At 46.5% G+C, this 18,268-nt stretch overlaps 1 protein-coding gene and 1 long non-coding RNA gene across 7 annotated transcripts in view; one reads left to right on the plus strand and one right to left on the minus strand.

The window, feature by feature from the left end:
- MYO18B (myosin XVIIIB) overlaps positions 1 to 18,268 on the plus strand; it is a 255,617-nt gene that overhangs the window by 129,933 nt on the left and 107,416 nt on the right. For 2 of the 3 annotated variants that reach the window (XM_038575488.1, XM_038575490.1), the window contains exons 28-32: positions 2,416 to 2,540; positions 6,984 to 7,138; positions 11,166 to 11,289; positions 12,080 to 12,280; positions 16,619 to 16,729. In XM_038575488.1, the coding sequence (XP_038431416.1) occupies positions 2,416 to 2,540; positions 6,984 to 7,138; positions 11,166 to 11,289; positions 12,080 to 12,280; positions 16,619 to 16,729 (716 nt within the window). The remainder of the gene's footprint in view (positions 1 to 2,415; positions 2,541 to 6,983; positions 7,139 to 11,165; positions 11,290 to 12,079; positions 12,281 to 16,618; positions 16,730 to 18,268) is intronic. The other variant, XM_038575489.1, reaches the window with a different exon arrangement.
- LOC102151747 lies at positions 571 to 9,570 on the minus strand. Of its 4 annotated transcripts, none has more exons than XR_005379335.1 (5): positions 9,190 to 9,570; positions 6,798 to 6,919; positions 2,404 to 2,618; positions 1,935 to 2,092; positions 571 to 1,069 (listed from the first exon to the last, which is right to left on the minus strand). It is a non-coding gene; the product is annotated as an uncharacterized LOC102151747 (long non-coding RNA). The 4 variants fall into 4 exon arrangements; XR_005379333.1 differs by having other exon boundaries at positions 572 to 1,069; positions 1,935 to 2,044; positions 9,190 to 9,560; XR_005379334.1 differs by lacking the exon at positions 571 to 1,069 and having other exon boundaries at positions 1,934 to 2,092; positions 9,190 to 9,549.

Below are 18,268 nucleotides of genomic sequence, written 5' to 3' on the forward strand. Positions count from 1 at the left end.
AGTCAGGTGAGAAGGATGCCTAGCGTGTCTGTCAGCTTTTATAAAACATTGACATCATTCTGTCGGTGCCCCCAGAGGATTTATGCCCTAAAAACGTCAGGGACACTCAGAGGAACAGAGGTCAGGAGGCGGTGAAGAGGCAAAGTGCATTTGCTTTTCACTCTGCTCTTGCTTCCTCTCATCCTGGCTCCCTCCAGGGCAGGCACTTACCAGGGGAGCTGGGGGATTCTCTGATACGTGACACCCAACAAGTAGGGTGCAATCAGGGAGTGGGAAATGGGTTTGCTTGGACCTGGGAGGTGGGACAGCACAGTTTCCTCAGAAGAGCATCAGCCCCAATTCCATCCTGACTGTGATTTATTTCCCAGTTTGTTTTCTATGGGAAGATCTGGGAACTGAAAGGGAGGGGGGTTGTACTTAGCTCATGAGCCCATTAGTCACAATGCTATATAGGCTCTCAGCCCTGGATGCTCATTCCAGGAAGCCAAATCCACAAATATTTTGTTTTTCATTATGAAAGCAATACATACTCATTATAGAAAATTTCTAAAATATAGGAAAGTTGAAAGGAGCCATAAAACACTTTAATCACACCAGAGCAATGCCACCCTAACCTCCTCAATGGATCAAGCTGGAGTATCAATTATTAAGAACATAGCTGTTTTTCCACCATGCATGGTTAAGTATTTGGAGAGGACCTTTCATGGTGTGCAGCCAGCACTGAGCAGGCCACCAGGAGGAGGGGGTTTTGGAAGAATTTTAGTTGGGCCCTGCTCTCGAGAAATTTGAAGTAGACATGGGGAGGTCAGATAAATACAGGAAAAAATGGCTAACGAAGGGCTGAATTATATGTACTGATTAAGAATGCCCCCTGCCCCCGGAATGGGCACTGGTGGTGGAAATCAGCCTCGAAGAATGGAGAATGGTTTCCTCATCTGCTCATGTTGACCACTCATACCTCTTGCTCTGTGGCACATCATAGAACAGAGCACACGTACAGCTGCACAAATGCTTTTTGTTTTCTCTTCCTTTTGCAGGTGCATTTAAGGTTTCTTTTTTTTTTTTTTTCCTGGAAAGGAGATAGAATTCTTTTTCTTCCATGATGTTATTACCTTGGTGGAAACTCATCCGTCCATCAATACATATATACATATGCCTGTCCTAAAAACCACCCATCTGGTCCTTCCATCCATCCATCCAACCATCCACCTATCCAGTGGAAGTTATGAAGCATATATGATATGCTAGGCATTGTAGTAAGTCCTGCAGATACAATCATGAGCAAAAACATTTGCTGCTTTTATGAATTTGAATTCTCATCTGGATTCCTGTAAGCTTCCTTTATGAGAGCTCTGATCATGCTAGGTTGTAACTGTCTTTTTGTATATTTGTCTCCTCTACTAGATTCTGCTGGAAGATAGAGTGGTTTCTTATTTGTTTCGATATCCCTTGTGCCTGGTATGGAGTAATGTGCTCAGTGGGCATTCCAGTGTATGGTAGATAGAACAATGTATGATGGGTGGATGGAGAGATGGCTGGATGGATGGATGGAGAGACAGATGGATAGAGATATGTATGGATGGATGTATGGATGTATGGATGGATGGAAAGATGAATGAAGTGGGTGGTCTCTATCTTCAGCTATCCATATGTGGAATGTTTCCCACAGCTCCATTACCTTAAGGGACGTTACTCTATTACTCAGATTATCTGAAGACATCATAACCTGGTCTGGCCTATTCTATACAGTCAAATAGTTTTCAGCACACCAGCAAGTGATTTTTTTTAATATTTGTACTGAAACAAGGGATTGTTCTGTTATCTCATAGAGATATCTTGGAATCAATGTCTCTGTTGCTACACATTCAGTAGACCCTTTAATTATTGTTCATTGATTTATTTGTTAATTTAACCAGCAGTAAAAGCTTACATACTGTCACCCATTGTGGTTGGCCAGTAAGATGATTCCAGTTGGTGAGCTTGTATCAACACATATGGAGGAAACTTCTGTGTGTAGGGGATGCTTCTAGAGTGTGTTGAGGATCTACAAATGATAAAAACAGCTCTCTTGACCTCAAGGGTTATGGATTTCCTTGGAAAAAGAAAAGTATATGTATGGTTATAGAGAAATTGAGCAGTATAAAGCAACCAAGCTTAAAATAGTGAGCAGTCAATAACTTTAGACAACTAGAGGTGGACAGAACAGGCTGCCTGGCAGAAATATTTTGGTTTTTTTGTTTTTGTTTTTAACTTGGACTTAAAGCAGAATTTCTTACCCTGAAGTCCAAGGTCAGGCCTCAGGTACTCTCTATTGTGAAATTGTGTGCAGAGAGCTGAGAAAGTGTGAGAGAACCACCCTCATTCACCTAGCCTACCCTTCTGCTGCCCCCTCCCTCCCCCTACTTTGTTAAATAGCAGACGAATGGCAAATGCGCTTTGACTGTGCTCAGATGGAGAATGAGTTCCTCAGGAAGCGTCTACAGCAGTTCGAGGAGAGGTTGGACTCAGAGCTGACATCCAGGAAAGAGGTGGAACAGAAGGTAAGAGGTTGTAGCTAGCCTGGGTCCCCAGAGTGTCAGATTGGGCAGGTTCTTAGCAGCACTGTACATCGGCCGAACCTAGGGAGGGAGAAAGAGGGCACCCTTACTTCGTGTCTTTCCACCTTCACTGTTGTTAAAAACGCTCATCACTATGGGAGATGAAAACATTTTTTCTGCATGTGGGTGTTCTACCCGGGGAAAGAATACTCTGGATATTCCAAAGAACCTTGGGTATTGGGCCTCAGATCTTTCTGCTTTATAAAATGATTGCACTATGCTCTTAGAATCCTCGATCCATCTATCTCTTTTGCCTTGAATCTGCCACCTCCATCTCTCACCTAGACCACAGCAACAGCCTCCTGCTTGGTCTCCTTGCCTCCAGCCTCTCCCCTCACCCACTTGCTATATTGCCGCCAAGAGATTTTGCAAGTTATGCTGACTCTCATGGTGGACCATTTCCTTGAGTATTTGGTCAATTTTGATTGTGAGCTCATCTTCAACATGCCCCTCATACTCCTGTCACGGAAGCCTCAGGTAGTCTGCATGGTGGAATGTTTCTGTTTCTTCCTCTGACTCTTAGGGTGAATCTTGTGTGTACTTAGTTATTTTTGTGTCAGTTGCTCTTACTTTTCAATTTTAAAAAACATGGTATTGATGTTCCCGGCAGCCCTGTGTTTATAGAGTTGCAGTGTATTTCTCTAGAAGGAGCACTTTTGCACTGTCTTCTGCACCAGCCCCTGAGATGATGCAAAATTCTCTCCATTGCAGACTCTTGCAACTTGTAGCAGGTGCAAAGTGCCAGTTTTAAGATCTAAACCTGGAGGCACAGGCCTGGAGTTTTGATTTCTTATGGGAATGTGTCCTCCCCCACCCAGAGCCAGAGTGGCGCCAGGCTTTCTGACCTCCTTCCAGGCCGGTGGGTGGAGCTTCTCCTGTCCCCTCACCCCAAGGTGCAGCTCTTTGAGGGTCCTGACTTGATGCAAGGAACTTCATTCCAAACCCCACTTTCCATGGTCCCAAGGCTTTGTTCCTTGTCTCCAACAGGGCATTCAAACACAGCCGTTTTCCTTAGTGATATTTCTGGATCTTTCAGCTTCTCCTCTTCCCTCCCACCCTGGCTGCCAGAGTGTCAGCCTCTATCGTGATTGCCTTTGTTTTGTGTCCTTTGCATTTTGGATATCCCTAAATTTCCCTTCCTTTCTTGAAAGTGCAGCTGGACATTACGCAAATATTCATATCTAGGGTTTTTTAGATGAAGGTAGGATAGCGTGACCTCTTTGCCTGTTTTGTGTCATCTCCAACTCCTCCTAGTCTATATTCTAGCCTGGCTTGCACTCCAACTGTCTAGCATCTGCCAATTGCCAATTTCCATGGTGTAAATATTTCCACCAGGGCCGATCTCAACCTACTACTGTGATATCCTTGGGTGTGGAGTTGGGAAGAGGATCAGCTCTCAGCATGGCTCTAGCACACTGAATTCAACCATACTCACCTGTTTAAAGCTCACTGCAAAGAGAGGAAAGTACTTTCCCAAACATCACCTGCTTAGGCTACACATGCACAGCCTCCCTAATTGTCAACTCCCCCCAACCAGAGTGACCACATTGATACAATGGATGAACCTGTGTTAACAACACATCATCATCATGCAAAGTCCAGAATTTGCAGTAGGGTTCACTCTTGTTGTTGTACATTCTGTGAGTTTAGACGAATGTACGATGATGTGAATCCTCCACTGTAGTTTTATGGAGTAGTTTTGCTACCCTAAAAATCTTCTCTGCTTCAACAGTTCATCCCTCCATGCTTTCGCCTTTTCCAGAATGTCATATAGTTGGAATCATACAGTATGTCGTCTTTTCAGATTGGCTTCTTTCAATTGGTCATATGCATTAAAGTTACCTCCACATCTTTTCATGGCCTGATAGCTCATTTCTTTTGAGTGCTGACTAGTAATCCATGGCCTGGATGGACAACAGTATATCCACTTACCTACTGAAGCACATCTTGGTTGCTTCCATGTTTGGGCAATTGTGAGTAAAGCTGAAATAAACATCCATGTGCAGGTTTTTATGAGGACGTAAACTTTCATCTCCTCTGGGTCAATGCCACGGAGAACAATTACTGGGTCATATGGTAAGAGTGTGTTCAGTTTTGGAAGATACTGCCAAACTGTCTCCCAAAGTGGCTGTCCCATTTTGCATTTTTGCCAGCAGTGAGCGAGAGAGCTCCCGTTGCTTCGTATCTTTAGTAGCATTTGTTTTCATGTGCATTCCAGATTTTGGCCATTCTCATAGGTGGGTGGTGGTGTCTTATTGTTTTAATTCTCAATTCCCTGATGCCATAGGATGTGGAGTGCATTTTCATATGCTTATTCATTTTTTTCTTTGGCAAATTGTCTTTTAAAGTCTTTGACCCATTTTTTAATTGAGTTGTTTTCTTGTTGGGTTTTCAGTGTTCTTTGTATATTTTGGATAATAGTCCTCCATCCGATATGTTTTTTGGGAAAGTTTTCTCCCAGTCCATGGCTTGTCTATTCATTCTTCTTTTTTTAAGGTATTTATTTGAGAAAGAGCAAGAGAAAGCACAAGCAGGGAGTGCGGAAAGAAGAAGGCTCCTTTCTCACTGAGAAAGAGAGAGAAGCAGGCTCCTTTCTCACTGAGCAGGGAGCCCAATATGGGGCTTGATCCCAGGACCCTGGGATCATGATCTGAGCTGAAGGCAGATGGATGCTTAACCAACTGAGCCACCCAGGCACCCCTGTCTTTTTCATTTTCTTGATAATGTCTTTTATGGGGCAGAAAAATTTAAATTTTAATGAAGTCCAGCTTACAAACTCTTTTTTTCATGGGTCATGCCTTTAGTATATTTCTAAAAAGTCATCGCCAAACCCAAGGTCATGTAGGTTTTCTCCTACATTATCTTCTAGGAGCTTTATAGTTTTGCATTTTACATTTAGGTCTGTGATCCATTTTGAGTTAATTTCTGTGAAGATGTAAGCTCTGTGTCAAGATTTTTTTTTTTTTTTTTTTTTTTTTTGCACATGGATGACCAGTTGTCCCAGCATCATTTGTGGAAAAGACTATTTTGCTCATTGTATCACCTTTACCCCTTTGTGGAAAGATCAAATATCTATATTTCTGAGCTCTCTATCCTATTCCCTTGCAGTACCTTAGTCTTCCTCACATCTGGGCCTTTGTACATACTGTTTCCTTTTCTTAGAATACTCTCTCCCCCCGACCTGAATACTTCCAACTATCCTTAAGATCTGAGCTTACATATCTTTCCCTCCAGGATGTTTCCCCTGTTACAGACTGGTTGGGTGCTCCTGAATTGTGTCCCCAAGTATAAACCTCATGGTGATGCATTATAATTATCTGCACTTCCTGGTCTCTCCACCACCGCCATTCGTGGTGAGCACCTTGAGAACTGAGGTCATATTTGCCTGTCCTACCATTGTGTATACCTCCTCACTGTGAGAGAAAAGCACTGTGTGACCACGTGCAGAGGAGGGACAGGGTGAGCTCACGTGGGGTTTTATAAACAATGGAAGTAAGCTCAGGATCCTCCTACGGTTTCAGTGGTCACTTCCAACCCAGACACTGTACTGTGATCCTCAAAAGCATCTTGAGCTGTAGATAAACCCAACTGCAAGGAAATAGCACAGTTCTTTAGTAACAAATTACAAAGGCGGGTTAGTTTCCCCAAGGAAGGGGGGCTATTCATGCTGCATTAAAAAGTAATAAGGCTGCAACCTTTTCTGAGCTGCGGAATATAAGAAAACATCCCATTTGCCTTCAAATACTGAATTTAGAATTACAGGCTTCATTAACTCAGAGTTTTGCTTATTTAAAGAAATTCTTTAATGAGGCCATTTCTTCAAAGCAAGTGTGCTGACTTGTCCTCTCTCCCAGATTTAAACTAGGACATTTGGGAAGGTTTTTCCTTGAAGAAGAGGCAAGAGGCTTGGCTTTTCTGTTTACGGTTATGTGTATCCCTGTGCCATCAGGCCCATCGAATGTGCCATCGATGGCTCTGACCTTTAGAGCCTGTCTCATGGATTTCCTGGGCATGTCTTCGAGGTGTGCCATGGCTGGTCCCCACAAGGCTCTGAGAGTCTGCCCACCATTGGGGGTATTAAATACACGGGACCCACAGGGCTGTCATGTGGAGGCAGGGCACCTAAAGAACCTCTGGGCGCCTTGGCAGGGTTATTATTGAGGCAAATAAGAAACAATGCCAAGAGACTGATGGACTCACCCTTGGCTCCCCTAGCAGAAGTCCTCTTCCTTGAGGTGACACAAGCAGAAAGCGGTCAAGTCAGGGTCTCTCTGGTTTCAGCACCTGTTCTCTGTCCACCACACTCACCTTAGGGCTGGCAGCTGCTTGAAATAAAAGGCAGAAAGCCCGATCAGAGCAGGATGATTCATTCTGTGACTCCCACAGTTTGGGGAGCTGCAGAGTGCTTACGAGGAGGCCAAGAGGACGGCCCACCAGCTGAAGAGGAAGTGCCACTATCTAACCTGTGACCTGGAGGACACCCGCCTCCAGCTGGAGAACCAGCAAAGCCGGAATCATGAGCTTGAGAAGAAGCAGAAGAAGTAAGTTGCATTTCCCACCAATTACCTGGGCTGCAGGATGGGCTGTGTTGGTACCAATGGGCAGTGGGGAATAGTGGTTGTCTTCTGGGGCATCTGGGTTCTCCTCCTCAGCTCCCCAACTTCTGTCAGGCCCACTCATCCACAGGGCATAACCTGCTTGTTTGGTCATGTATTTTCCTCTCCACCCCTCACACCTCATTCCCAGAAGGTTCCCCCTAAGTGTACAGCAAGAAGCGATTCTTACCGGTTATCCAATCAGTTGACCATGTGACCTTGGGGAACTTTCTTGGCCTCTCTGGGCCCCAGGGATCCTCATTTATCGAGGGAAGACTTGGTGATGGAGGGCAGGGACACCCTAGCGCAGTGGTTGGGGAAGCAAGCGCTGATGTCAAACCACCCCAGCTCCAGACCTCACTGTGCCTTTTTCTAGCTGTATGACCTTGGATGAGTTATTCAACTCCCTGTGCCTCAGTTTCTTAGCCTCAGGTGGGGGTTGAGAACACCACATAGCAGTGAGGACTTAATGATATTGTTGGTAGACCCAGTGGGTCACAGAAGGGGGAGGCCAAAGATCTACTCACCGCCCTTTGCATTTGGGCTTAGGCCTCTCAGATCATGTGAGCAGTTCTAGCACAGATGGATGGATGGATGGATGAACAAGAAGCCAGTCTTTTTAAAGATTTTATTTATTTATTCATGAGAGACACACAGAGAGAGGCAGAGACACAGAGGCAGATGCAGTCTTCCTGTGGGGAGCCCTATTCAGGACTCAATCCCAGTACCCAGGGATCATGATCTGACTGAAAGGCAGATGCTCAGCCACTGAGCCATCCAGGCACCCCAAGAAGCCAGTCTTGAAGCTGCACTCTGGTTCCCATGCTCCTCAAATGGTGGAGCCTAGACTGGGACCCAGAAACTTCCATATGCAAAACCTTATTTAGCACCTGTGCTGATTTATCCCTGGCCACCCTGGCCACCCTGGGTTGGAAGCTCTTCACCTTGTTTGGTGAGGTTAGTGGTGTGTAGGGGTCCCCTTTTGAATCAGATGATGTCCAGTGGAGACTTAGAGGAGATAAAGAGATGAGATACAGCCTCTTTTAGACAGTCTGGGATAACAGTACAGAAAAATGTTACAAGATGTGCAAGAGGTGGCAAGCTGAATTATATTTCCATGGGAGTGGCATAGATTTTGAACTGGGTCTGCGTAATTAAATATTGTATGTCTCACTTTGAGCTTTTCTGGGCTGGCTTCCTCGTGTGAAAAAAAAAAAGATCCTTGGGGGTTGTTAGCATGCACTCCCCAAATGAGAGAGGTTTCTTTAATCTTTTATTAATATTTGACTCTGTTTTCTTTTCCACCTTCCTGGGGACTCCGGATGAACCTTGTCCTTGCAGTGGGGAAGATGGCTTGGTTATACCTTGGCCATTTCCTGTGTGAGCTTGTCAAATGATGCCACCTCTCTGGGCCAGAGAGAGACTGAGGTTCTGGAGGAGTTCTTGGACTTATTGTTGAGAAAAGCCCCTAGAGAACCCCTCTGTAAACCCAGAGGTGGGGACTCCAGCCTCCTCTGGAGTTTCTGCCAGCTATGACAGTCTTGGCTGTCATCTGTGGATTCTGCTCCTATTCTTTTTTTTTTTTTTTTGAGATGTTATTTATTTATTTGAGAGAGAGAGAATGAGCTGGGGCAGGGGCAGAGGGAGAGGGAGAAGCAGACTCCCTCCTGGGAGCAAAGAGCCAGATGTGGGGCTCAATCCCAGGACCCTTGAGATCCAGACCTGAGCCAAAGGCAGATGCTAAACCACCTGAGCCACCCAGGTGTCCCCCTCTCCTCCTGCTCTGAGGGGTTATATGGAGGATTTCCACTCTCTGATGGGAATAGAGGCTGTCCATGGAGTTTATGCCACCAGAAACTTCCATCTCTCTGGTCGTTCCCTGACACCCCTTGGCAAAATCCTCCTTTCCAGGCACTCAAGAACCTCCCTATTGAGCTCCCATGGGAAAGTCCCATTTCTTCATATTTAACGTTGCTTTCCCCTCCCCTAAGACTTACCTATCCTGTGATACTTCCCATCCCTGTACCATCTCCTGGCAGAAGTTAGTTCATGTTTTGAAGCTCATTGCAAATGGCAGCCGTTATCTTTCTGGGTGGACCAGCATTTGAGCAGGGAAGCCTTGCTCTAATAATGGGAACTCAGGTAAAATGACTGTCTTGAGGGAAGGAAGGATCTGGAAATGAGGGTCACTTCCTCATATCTCTCTAAGTCTAATCAAAGTATAGATGTAGCCACCTCCTCAGTTTTCTGGGCCCTGGATGGACTGATGTCTCCATGCCTGTAGAGCTCCCTGGCTTCTAAGTTCACAATGGCCTGAAGTGGTTCCAACAGGTTTGGCTTCCTGTTGCCACGGTTATTGCATGCGTCACAGAGCTCAGTTCCGAGAACCGATGGAACTCCCAGCCTGCTTCGCTGGGATGAGGCCCATGCTGGGCTCACTGACTCCCACACTCACTGGAGGTTAGACTGCAGGCCTGCTTCGGGTGGGGTGAGGCATGCGTGTCAATCCCTCTGGCCTCGGGCAGTTGGTTGGTCAGGACATCCTAGAAGTTAGAGTCTGTAGGAGCCATCCTTTGGCATCAGGGGCCTGCTAGGTCAGGGACTTCTTGGAAACCGGTCATTGTCTGGCCCCTACTGTCTGCCCCCACCTGTCCCAATTAGATGGAGGGCTAGCTAAGATAGCAGGGGAGCTGGATGCCAGCCCACTTCCACCACTTTGGCATTTGGGACTGAATCACTCTGCCTCCCTGAGCTTCACTTCCTCTTCTGTAAAATGGACATCATTACCTGTTTCTTACTGAAGGCGGTACAAGGACTACAAGGACCCCAGTGCAGAGCCCCGGCCGATTGGGACTCCAGAGCACTATCACCCTCACAATGTTTCCCTTTCCAGGGGGCCAGTGGCACCTCCTGAGTGATGTCACCAACAGCCAATCAGAAAGCTCCTGGCTCTTCCAACAGGCAGACTCCCTCATGTGATGCCTAATGGCTTTCTCTGGAGTCTGAGGCTTTGAAGGACTATCTACTGTTAAGATACATTGGATAGCCTTGTAACAAGGGAGACTTTCTTCTCACCAGTGCCCAAAGCCCATGCTTAGTTCATCTTTTCTGACCACACCAAGTTCCCTGGAGCAGTGGGACTTTCCGTGTGGGTCAAGGGCAAGTTACCAAGGTCACATCTTACTGAGGCTTGGCACAGCCTCCTCTACTGGTCTCCTCATGTGTGATAGGGATATAAGAGGAAGACAACTTCATGGTATGATGTCCAAGCCCAGAAAGTGCTTCTCACACAGCAGGCACCCTCATGGAGGGGCAGTTGGGCCCCAAACGAGGCATTTCCTAATTCCCGGAACAGTCCCCAAAATGACTGTCTAGTCTCTGTGGTTTTCCCTGGGGAAACAAATGAAGACAAGACTGAATGTACTAATGTCCATCCTCTTATCAAAAGTTACTCTGCTCTAATATGGCTTATGAGCGTGGGAGCCAGCTGATATCATGTAGGAGATGAAACATAGAATATGCCTTGTTTGTGCAGATATATGCTTTCATTCCTTCACTGATCAACCAACATTAGACACCCAAACTGGGCTTTGGATTTAAGGAGCATTAGCTTATATGGGCAAACCAGATAGATGAAATTTTTCTATCATTCTATATGTTTCTTAATTCCTTTCCTGTGTCTGTATATAGTTTTATTTTACTCTTGTTTTCACCTATGTATTTTATCATGTTTTATGTAAGACTCCATTATTTTTGTGGGAACTCTATATAAACCCTAAAAAATTGCTCTCTGGTGTTCCAGATTCCTACCGTCCATCCACAACCTCACCTACAAGCACCAAGTGAAACCTCCCATCTCTCTCTGCCCCCTCTCTCCTGGTTCCCGGAAAGCTAAATGCCTGTGTCCAGTCTTATCTGCCCCTGCCCCAGGGGCCCCCACCCCAGTGCCGTGACATGTGCTCTGCTTGAACAGGTTTGATATGCAGCTGGCCCAGGCCCTAGGGGAGTCTGTGTTTGAGAAGGGCCTTCGAGAGAAAGTGACCCAGGAGAACACCAGCGTCCGGTGGGAACTAGGCCAGCTTCAGCAGCAGTTGAAGGTAAGGGAGGGTGCATGGAGCCCTCTTGGCTCTTAGCTGCTGGCTTCCACGACCCCCCTCCCCGCCCGGGCATCTGAGGTAGACAGTGACAGGGAGAGAACTCTGGGTGGAGGGTGGGGAGCGGGCATGCAGGTCTGTCAGCCAGCTGGAGTCCTGGGTCCCAGGGTGCCTTGATACAACAAACAGTAGTTGGAAGATTGATAATCAGATCTTCCTAGCTCTTTCAAGGTGCCCACCTGGGAGGTAGGAGAGGCTGAGCAAAGAATGAGTTAGCTGTCACCCCATCTAGGGGCAACGCTCTGTCCCATGCAGGCTCTGGTGCAGAGAGATTTTATTAAAATACTATGTGGGCACTTTACTCAGTTGCTCCTTACCCTTCTGTGGCTCCCTGCTTACCCCGCCCACCACCCACCCCCCACTCCCACTGCAAGAAAGCTCTCAGCCAGGCATTCAGCAGTTTTTCTTGGTCTAGCCCAAAGTTCTTTGACCTTGGAGCTGACTTTCTAACCTGGGTGAGTCATTTCTAGACACCTTGCCTCACTGCCCCCAATGTCTCAATCCTCGCCTTGGCAGATGGATACACGGCTTACAAATGGGCATGTTTTGAGGTCTAACTATGGGGGCAGCCCTCCACTCCTGCTTGTGTGAGCTGTCCCAGGGCCCAGGCCTTGGTGCCCCAAAGGGTGTCCTGCCCGGCTTCCAGCCTGAGGCAGAGATGGCATATTGTGCCCCGGTGGGTGGGGATGTGTGGTCATGAGACTCCAGATCCCCACCCCCTTTATCTCTGTAGCAAAAGGAACAGGAAACCTCGCAGCTGAAGCAGGAGGTGGAGATGCTGCAGGCCCATAAGCAGGAGCTGTTGGGATTGTCCTCTCTGGGAGAAAACTGCGTCGCTGGCTTGAAGGACAGGCTCTGGAAACTGGAATCCAGTGCCCTCGAGCAACAGAAAATCCAGAACCAGCAAGAAAACACCATCAAGCAGCTGGAGCAGGTAGGAAAGCTCCATCCCAGGCCAATGTCCTGTCGCATACTGGCTGCAGTGCAGAAGCGGGTTATTGAAATGCAATACCAGCACTTCACCTCACCTCACTCAACTGTTCCTCATTCTGTTGTGGCTCCCTATTACCCTTGGAAACCCTCTCAACCTCCAGATATGGCATTCAGATCCTTCATGATCTAGCCCACTCCTCCCATCCCACAAGGGTCAGACCCCACTTCCTGGATATGGAAACTAAGGCTTGGAGACACCAAGAGGGGTGCCAGGGATGGGATGTGGAGCCTGTGCCATCTGAGTCCGTAGCACCTAAAATATCTGCTACGAGCACAGCGCTGTGCACAACCTCCAGAAAGATTGGAGCACTAGTCTTTGGAGAACACAAAATAAAGAGAATAAGGCAGGAATATTGAATACCCTAATACCAGCACCCTTTGATGAAGTTTTGGAATATAGGTGAGGTCCGGTGGGGTGAAGTCTGGAGTCGACAACCAAGAAAGAATTCTTGAGATGTCTGTGGTGCAAAATGGTGTTTTTATTAAAGCACGGGGACAGGACCCGTGGGCAGGAAGAGCTGCTGCCCGAGGCCTGTGAGGGGTGGCTGATTATATACCTGGGAGTTGGGAGGGGTTTGAGGATAGCGTACTCTCTAAGGAATTTTGGAAACAAGGTTTCCAGGACCTTGAGGGGGCTAGCTGTTGCTGGGAAAAGGTCACTTATTACCGTCTAATAAAACCTGAGCCATGAGACCCTTCAAATGTATATCGGTGGGCCATGTGCTTGGGGGATGATTGCCAACATGTATCTTGGGGGATAGAGATAAAGGAAATTTCTAAAGGATTTTTTTTTTTTTATGTTAAAGTACTTAAAGGATCCTGGGGGTCAGGCTAAGACTGCCTTTTGCCCTTAGCAAAGTATTAACATTGAGGCAGTTGAGTCCTAAGAGGAATGTCGGTCTCCCTGTTTTAAGGACTTGTCAATACGTTGCCCCAGGTTTGTGCTTTGTCCTCAGCTAGTCCTCTGTTCCGTCATCATCCTTAACGAAGTATTATCTGATGAATATGTTCTTTGTCGGTTCGTTTGCTGATATGCCCGCCTCATTCCACAAAGATTCAAAGCGGCTTATAGAGCCTTGAATGCATCATAAAATAGAAAAATTATAAATAAAACAACACGAGCCAGAAAAACACACACTAAAATAGACACCTAGGAGGTTTGGGGATTGTGAATTAATAAGCCAATACACAAAACAAACGAACTCATACACTTAATGATTTCAGCTCTAAAATTCCTGGTGGCCAGAGAGAGAAAGGAAATGTGAGTTGCCTGCTCTGTGTTATCCCAAGGTAAAAACAAACCAGCTTTTCAAGGGGAAGCGGAGCTTTTTTTTGAGGCTTAACTGGAAAGAAATTGCTCATGTGGCATTTCACAAGTGGCAATGACTTCGAAGTGATTATAAGGTGGAGATCACTTTCTAGATAATCTGACGTGGTAGCATAAATAAGTAAAGTAGATGAACTCTGAGCAGCTCTGGTTAAGTGGGGGGAGGGATAAGGGGGAAGCAGGAGTGGGAAGGTTGGGGTGCCTGCCCTGGCTTCTCCCTTACACTCACTTACTGGCACGGAACCTACCAAGTACTGAGACCTGGGTGTGGCGGGCATGGAGGGACAGAGTCTGGGGCAGTTCAGAAAACAGAGTTCCTTTAACTCACTCAGCCAATGAGAATTGATCAAGCACTTCTTTGCTCGTGCAAGGTGTGGATGTTAAGGATGCCGGGGTAAACAAGACAAGGGACGCCTGGTTGGCTCAGTCAGTTGAGCATTACTCTCGATTTTGGCTCAGGTTCCTGGGATGAGCCTTGTGTCAAGTTCCATGCCTGCTTGGGATTGTCTCTTTCTCCCTCTCCTTCTGCCCTGCCCTCCCCGCCCTCCCCCCACCTTGCTCTCTCTCTTTCTCTCTAAAAACAAAACAAAACAAAACAAAACAAGACAGATGTGCCCCTCTGCCTTCTGGAAGTTTATAGTCATGCTGAGTATCATGAGAAAGCTTAATTTGCATATCTGGTCTTGGGAGCAGGGTTGGGGGAATAATCAGGGAAGATTTCCTGGAGGAAGTGACATGTACTGAAGGATGAGTCCGAGTTGGCACCAAGAGAGTTCCAGGCAGGAGGAACAACCCGTGCAAACGCCCAGAGGCAAGAAAGTCCTGTGGCATTCAAAGCACTGAAATATGGTCACATCCACATGGGACCCTCAAGGCATCCCTATGACCATAGGCAAACCCACTATCTTCTCTAGACTTCAGTCTCCTCATCTGTACAATGAAACTGGAGCCTTGTCAATCCCCTGGCTTCCCCCAGCTCCAGCTAGGAATCCAGGGAGGCTCATGAAAGAGGTGGAATATCTGTGTAGATCTTTAAGAGACATGGAGGATGCAGCAGCTGGCATAACAACCCAGAGTCAAGAATAAAGTGAGTCCTCCGGAAAATTCTGTTAAGTTCTTTAAGATACCATCAGGGGACCCCATGGTGCTCGGGAGCAGAAATGTATTCCTGCGACCTCAGGGACCCGAAAGTTAATGCATCCTTCCTAATTTTCCATCCTTAGCGTGCACAAAAGGTGAGGCTGACGCAACACTTGAATCACTTGAGCTTTGCCCAAAACCTCACGCTGCACTGTGCCCTTGTAGACATCCGGGAGATATTTATTGATCACAATATAGCACTTTTTCCAGGGAATTTTATGTTAACTCATATAAGCTTGACATAAATGGTATTGCAGATGTCAGGGGTGTCCAAGGGGCTAGAAAAAAAATGAAAAAGAAATATTATATTTACTTGCTTAAGCTCCTCGTTTTGGATTATTTTCCCATAACCTCTGTCATTTTAAAGGAGCCGAGGAAGGAGGCTGACATTTAAAGTGAGCCTACTTTATGCCAGGAACTGTAATAGGGGCTCTGTGGTACACTCTCCTTTCTCCTCTCCACCACAGTTCTGCATAGTAGAGAATATTGTCAACATTTTAAAAGACTAAGATTGGTTTTTTTTGCAATTTAATTTCCATGGTAGGGACAGCAATTGTAACCTTCTGAGGGCTTGGTGAGAGGTGCTGCTTGGTGTGGTAAATGATCAGAAATTTTCTACATTGCAACCCATCTACTGTATTGGGTTCCAAATGCCGCTTCAAGACCAGCAGCATTAGAGCCCAGATAAATGGAAGCTTAGAAGTATAGATGCTCGGAGCCTGGCACCTGGAGATTCTTCTGATTTGGCAGGTCTAGGGTGAAGCCCTGGAATGTAAGTTTTTTCAAAAATCTTATTATTTAATGCTAACATGCTACAGAATTTGTGAAGCAAGAGCTTAGGTCAGTCCCTCAATTACAAAGATCAAGAAAAGAAAATCTTGAACTGGAACAGGAACCTACGACATCTGCTTTCGATTCTAGAACCTTCTATACATAATTACATAGTTTAAAAACGTCATGGATCATGGCTCTTTGTCAGCTCCGAGCAAGTTTTGGAGGCTCTCATTTAAAAAACTCATCTCCTCCATGGGGACACAGCTCTTAATTTTGTTTTCCTAGGAAGGGAGGGGGGCAGTCCTTTCTGTCTGTTTTCAAACGAGAAAGGCCTATTCGTGTGCCAGGCAATGTGCTAGGTGTTTTACACGGACAGGAGAATCTCACTGAATTCTCCTAAAGCGTCCTAACGTGGTGGTTTCCCACAAAGCAACCAGTAGCCAAGTGGGTTGTCCATGGTGACATTTTGGAGCAAGTGGTCTCCCTCTGTAGGCCTTTTATCTTCATAAAGAAACTTCCATTCTGCCATCCATCCACCCACCTATCCGCCCATCCAAAAAACCCTCACCGATGCTGGCTCCAAGGCTGACACATTTATTTGCTTTGTGTTAAAAGTGTTGAGAAGGATCCTTCCTTCTAAAGTCAGTGGGAAAGAGCATGATTGATTTATTCATGAGAGACACAGAGAGAAGCAGAGACACAGGCAGAGGGAGAAGCAGGCTCCAGGCAGGGAGCCCAATGTGGGACTCGATCCCAGGTCTCCAGGATCACGCCCTGGACTGAAGGCAGGTGTGAAACCACTGAGCCACCCAGGGATCCCCAAGAGCATGATTGATAACTGATGTTTGTAATGACTGCAGGAAGGGAGAGGTAGCACGGGGGCCATTTATCCATCTCCTTTCTGCCCCTCCTGGGTGCCTGCGGGGATTACTTGACTCTCACCCTGCACTCCAGAAATGAAAAATGCAGATAGAATGAGCAGGATGACATGGTTGGTGTGGGTTGCCCTCATGTGCTGCTCTTCTTGCTGCCCTGCAGCTCCGCCAGCGGTTCGAGCTGGAGATCGAGCGGATGAAGCAAATGCACCAGAAGGACCGTGAGGATCAGGAGGAGGAGTTGGAAGATGTCCGTCAGTCCTGTCAGAAGCGGGTATGTGCCCTTGGGCCCTGGCAGATCCAGTCTTGATGCCATCTTCCTTAGAGTGGGGTGGAAAGGGATGGAATCTAGGGCCTGGGGTTAGACTGTTCCTGCATCCACCTAAGCTAAGACCTTAGCTGTCATGGGTGCTGGAGCAAAAGTACCTGTCTTAAATATGGTCCTGGAACTTCCAGAATCCTCTGGAACTGTCGAGCATAATAACCCTCAAGATATCCACCCATAAGCCCATCATGCCATGTGACCTTATAGCTTGGGGAAAGGGCTTACATGTTTCAAGAAGGGGACTAGTCTCTTCTAGCTATTTCCTTTTGCAAATATTTTCTTACACTTCATCTAAGCTCCTGCAGACATTTCAAACAGTGGACAAGAAAGTAATAAATCCTTGAAATCTTACCACCTAGAAACATCATTAATACTATTTTAAAAGTCACTTCATTGCTCTCTGTCATTGTGTACACACACATACATATTTATTGCAATATCGTTTTCCCTAAATGGGGTCATGCTTTCTCAAAGCCCACTATTTTCACACAGCGATTCGTCCTGGACTTCTTTCCATGTCAGTAAATACAGCTCTAACTTACATATTTAAGAGCTTTAAAAGCAGTCCACCTGAGGCACCCGCTGTAATCTGTTCAACAAGTCTCCTGTGGTTGGGTATTTAGGGTTTTCGGATTTTCTGCTCCTCTAACCATTGCTGAGATAAACATCCTTACAGATGCATTGACTGATGTGAATAGAAGATGAATCTTTTAAGTGGAATGGCTGGAAAGCTTGGGATTATGGCTCAGTGAATAGGTTTTCTCACTGTGGGACCCCCTCCAGGTCCTTCATAGTCTTGTGTGCATTTGGGTCTCCAGAAAAGGGCCAGGTAGCATTTCCCAAAGCTTATTCCCATTATTGGCTCCTTCAGTGGTCTGTCCACAGAGACCTCTAGAGCTGTAGGGCTTGTGGGCCTGGGTGTTGGATCATTGTCCTTCCACCTTAACAACTGTGCCATCTTGGGAAAGTGACTTTAAGCCTTAACTACTGTTCAACTCCAGGCTATTCTTTGACATCTTTCTCTGTATCCAGTGCTGGTCACCCACAGTCAATTTATAAGTCATACAAGAAAGCCAATGTTGCTGCTTTACTTGGAGTCAAGTCAATGGGGGCTTGGGTCAGGTCCCAAAGTCATCAACTACCAAGTGTGGGGTGTTGGAAAAACCCCATAACCTTGATAGTATTTAGCCTTACTGTTGTCATCTGTAAAATAGGATAATATGGCTACATGCAGGGTCACAGTGAAGACTCAAGGAGATCTCAGATGGGGAAATATTGCGCAGTTTTGTAATATAATCGTTGTTTGTTGGACACGTACAAACAATCCTTGTTTGTTGGAAACTTACAAGCACTAGTGGATTTCCATGCAGCCGGCCCTTCAGAGGAGCCAGGGAACCAGCCGGGTGGTTCATTTGCTCCCAGGTGTGATTCACCCATCCAAGAGAAGGAGGGTGTGGGAACTTGGCGCCTTTCAGAGCTCACAGCCGA

The sequence above is a fragment of the Canis lupus genome, chromosome 26, assembly GCF_011100685.1.
Source record: "Canis lupus familiaris isolate Mischka breed German Shepherd chromosome 26, alternate assembly UU_Cfam_GSD_1.0, whole genome shotgun sequence".
NCBI lineage: Eukaryota > Metazoa > Chordata > Mammalia > Carnivora > Canidae > Canis > Canis lupus.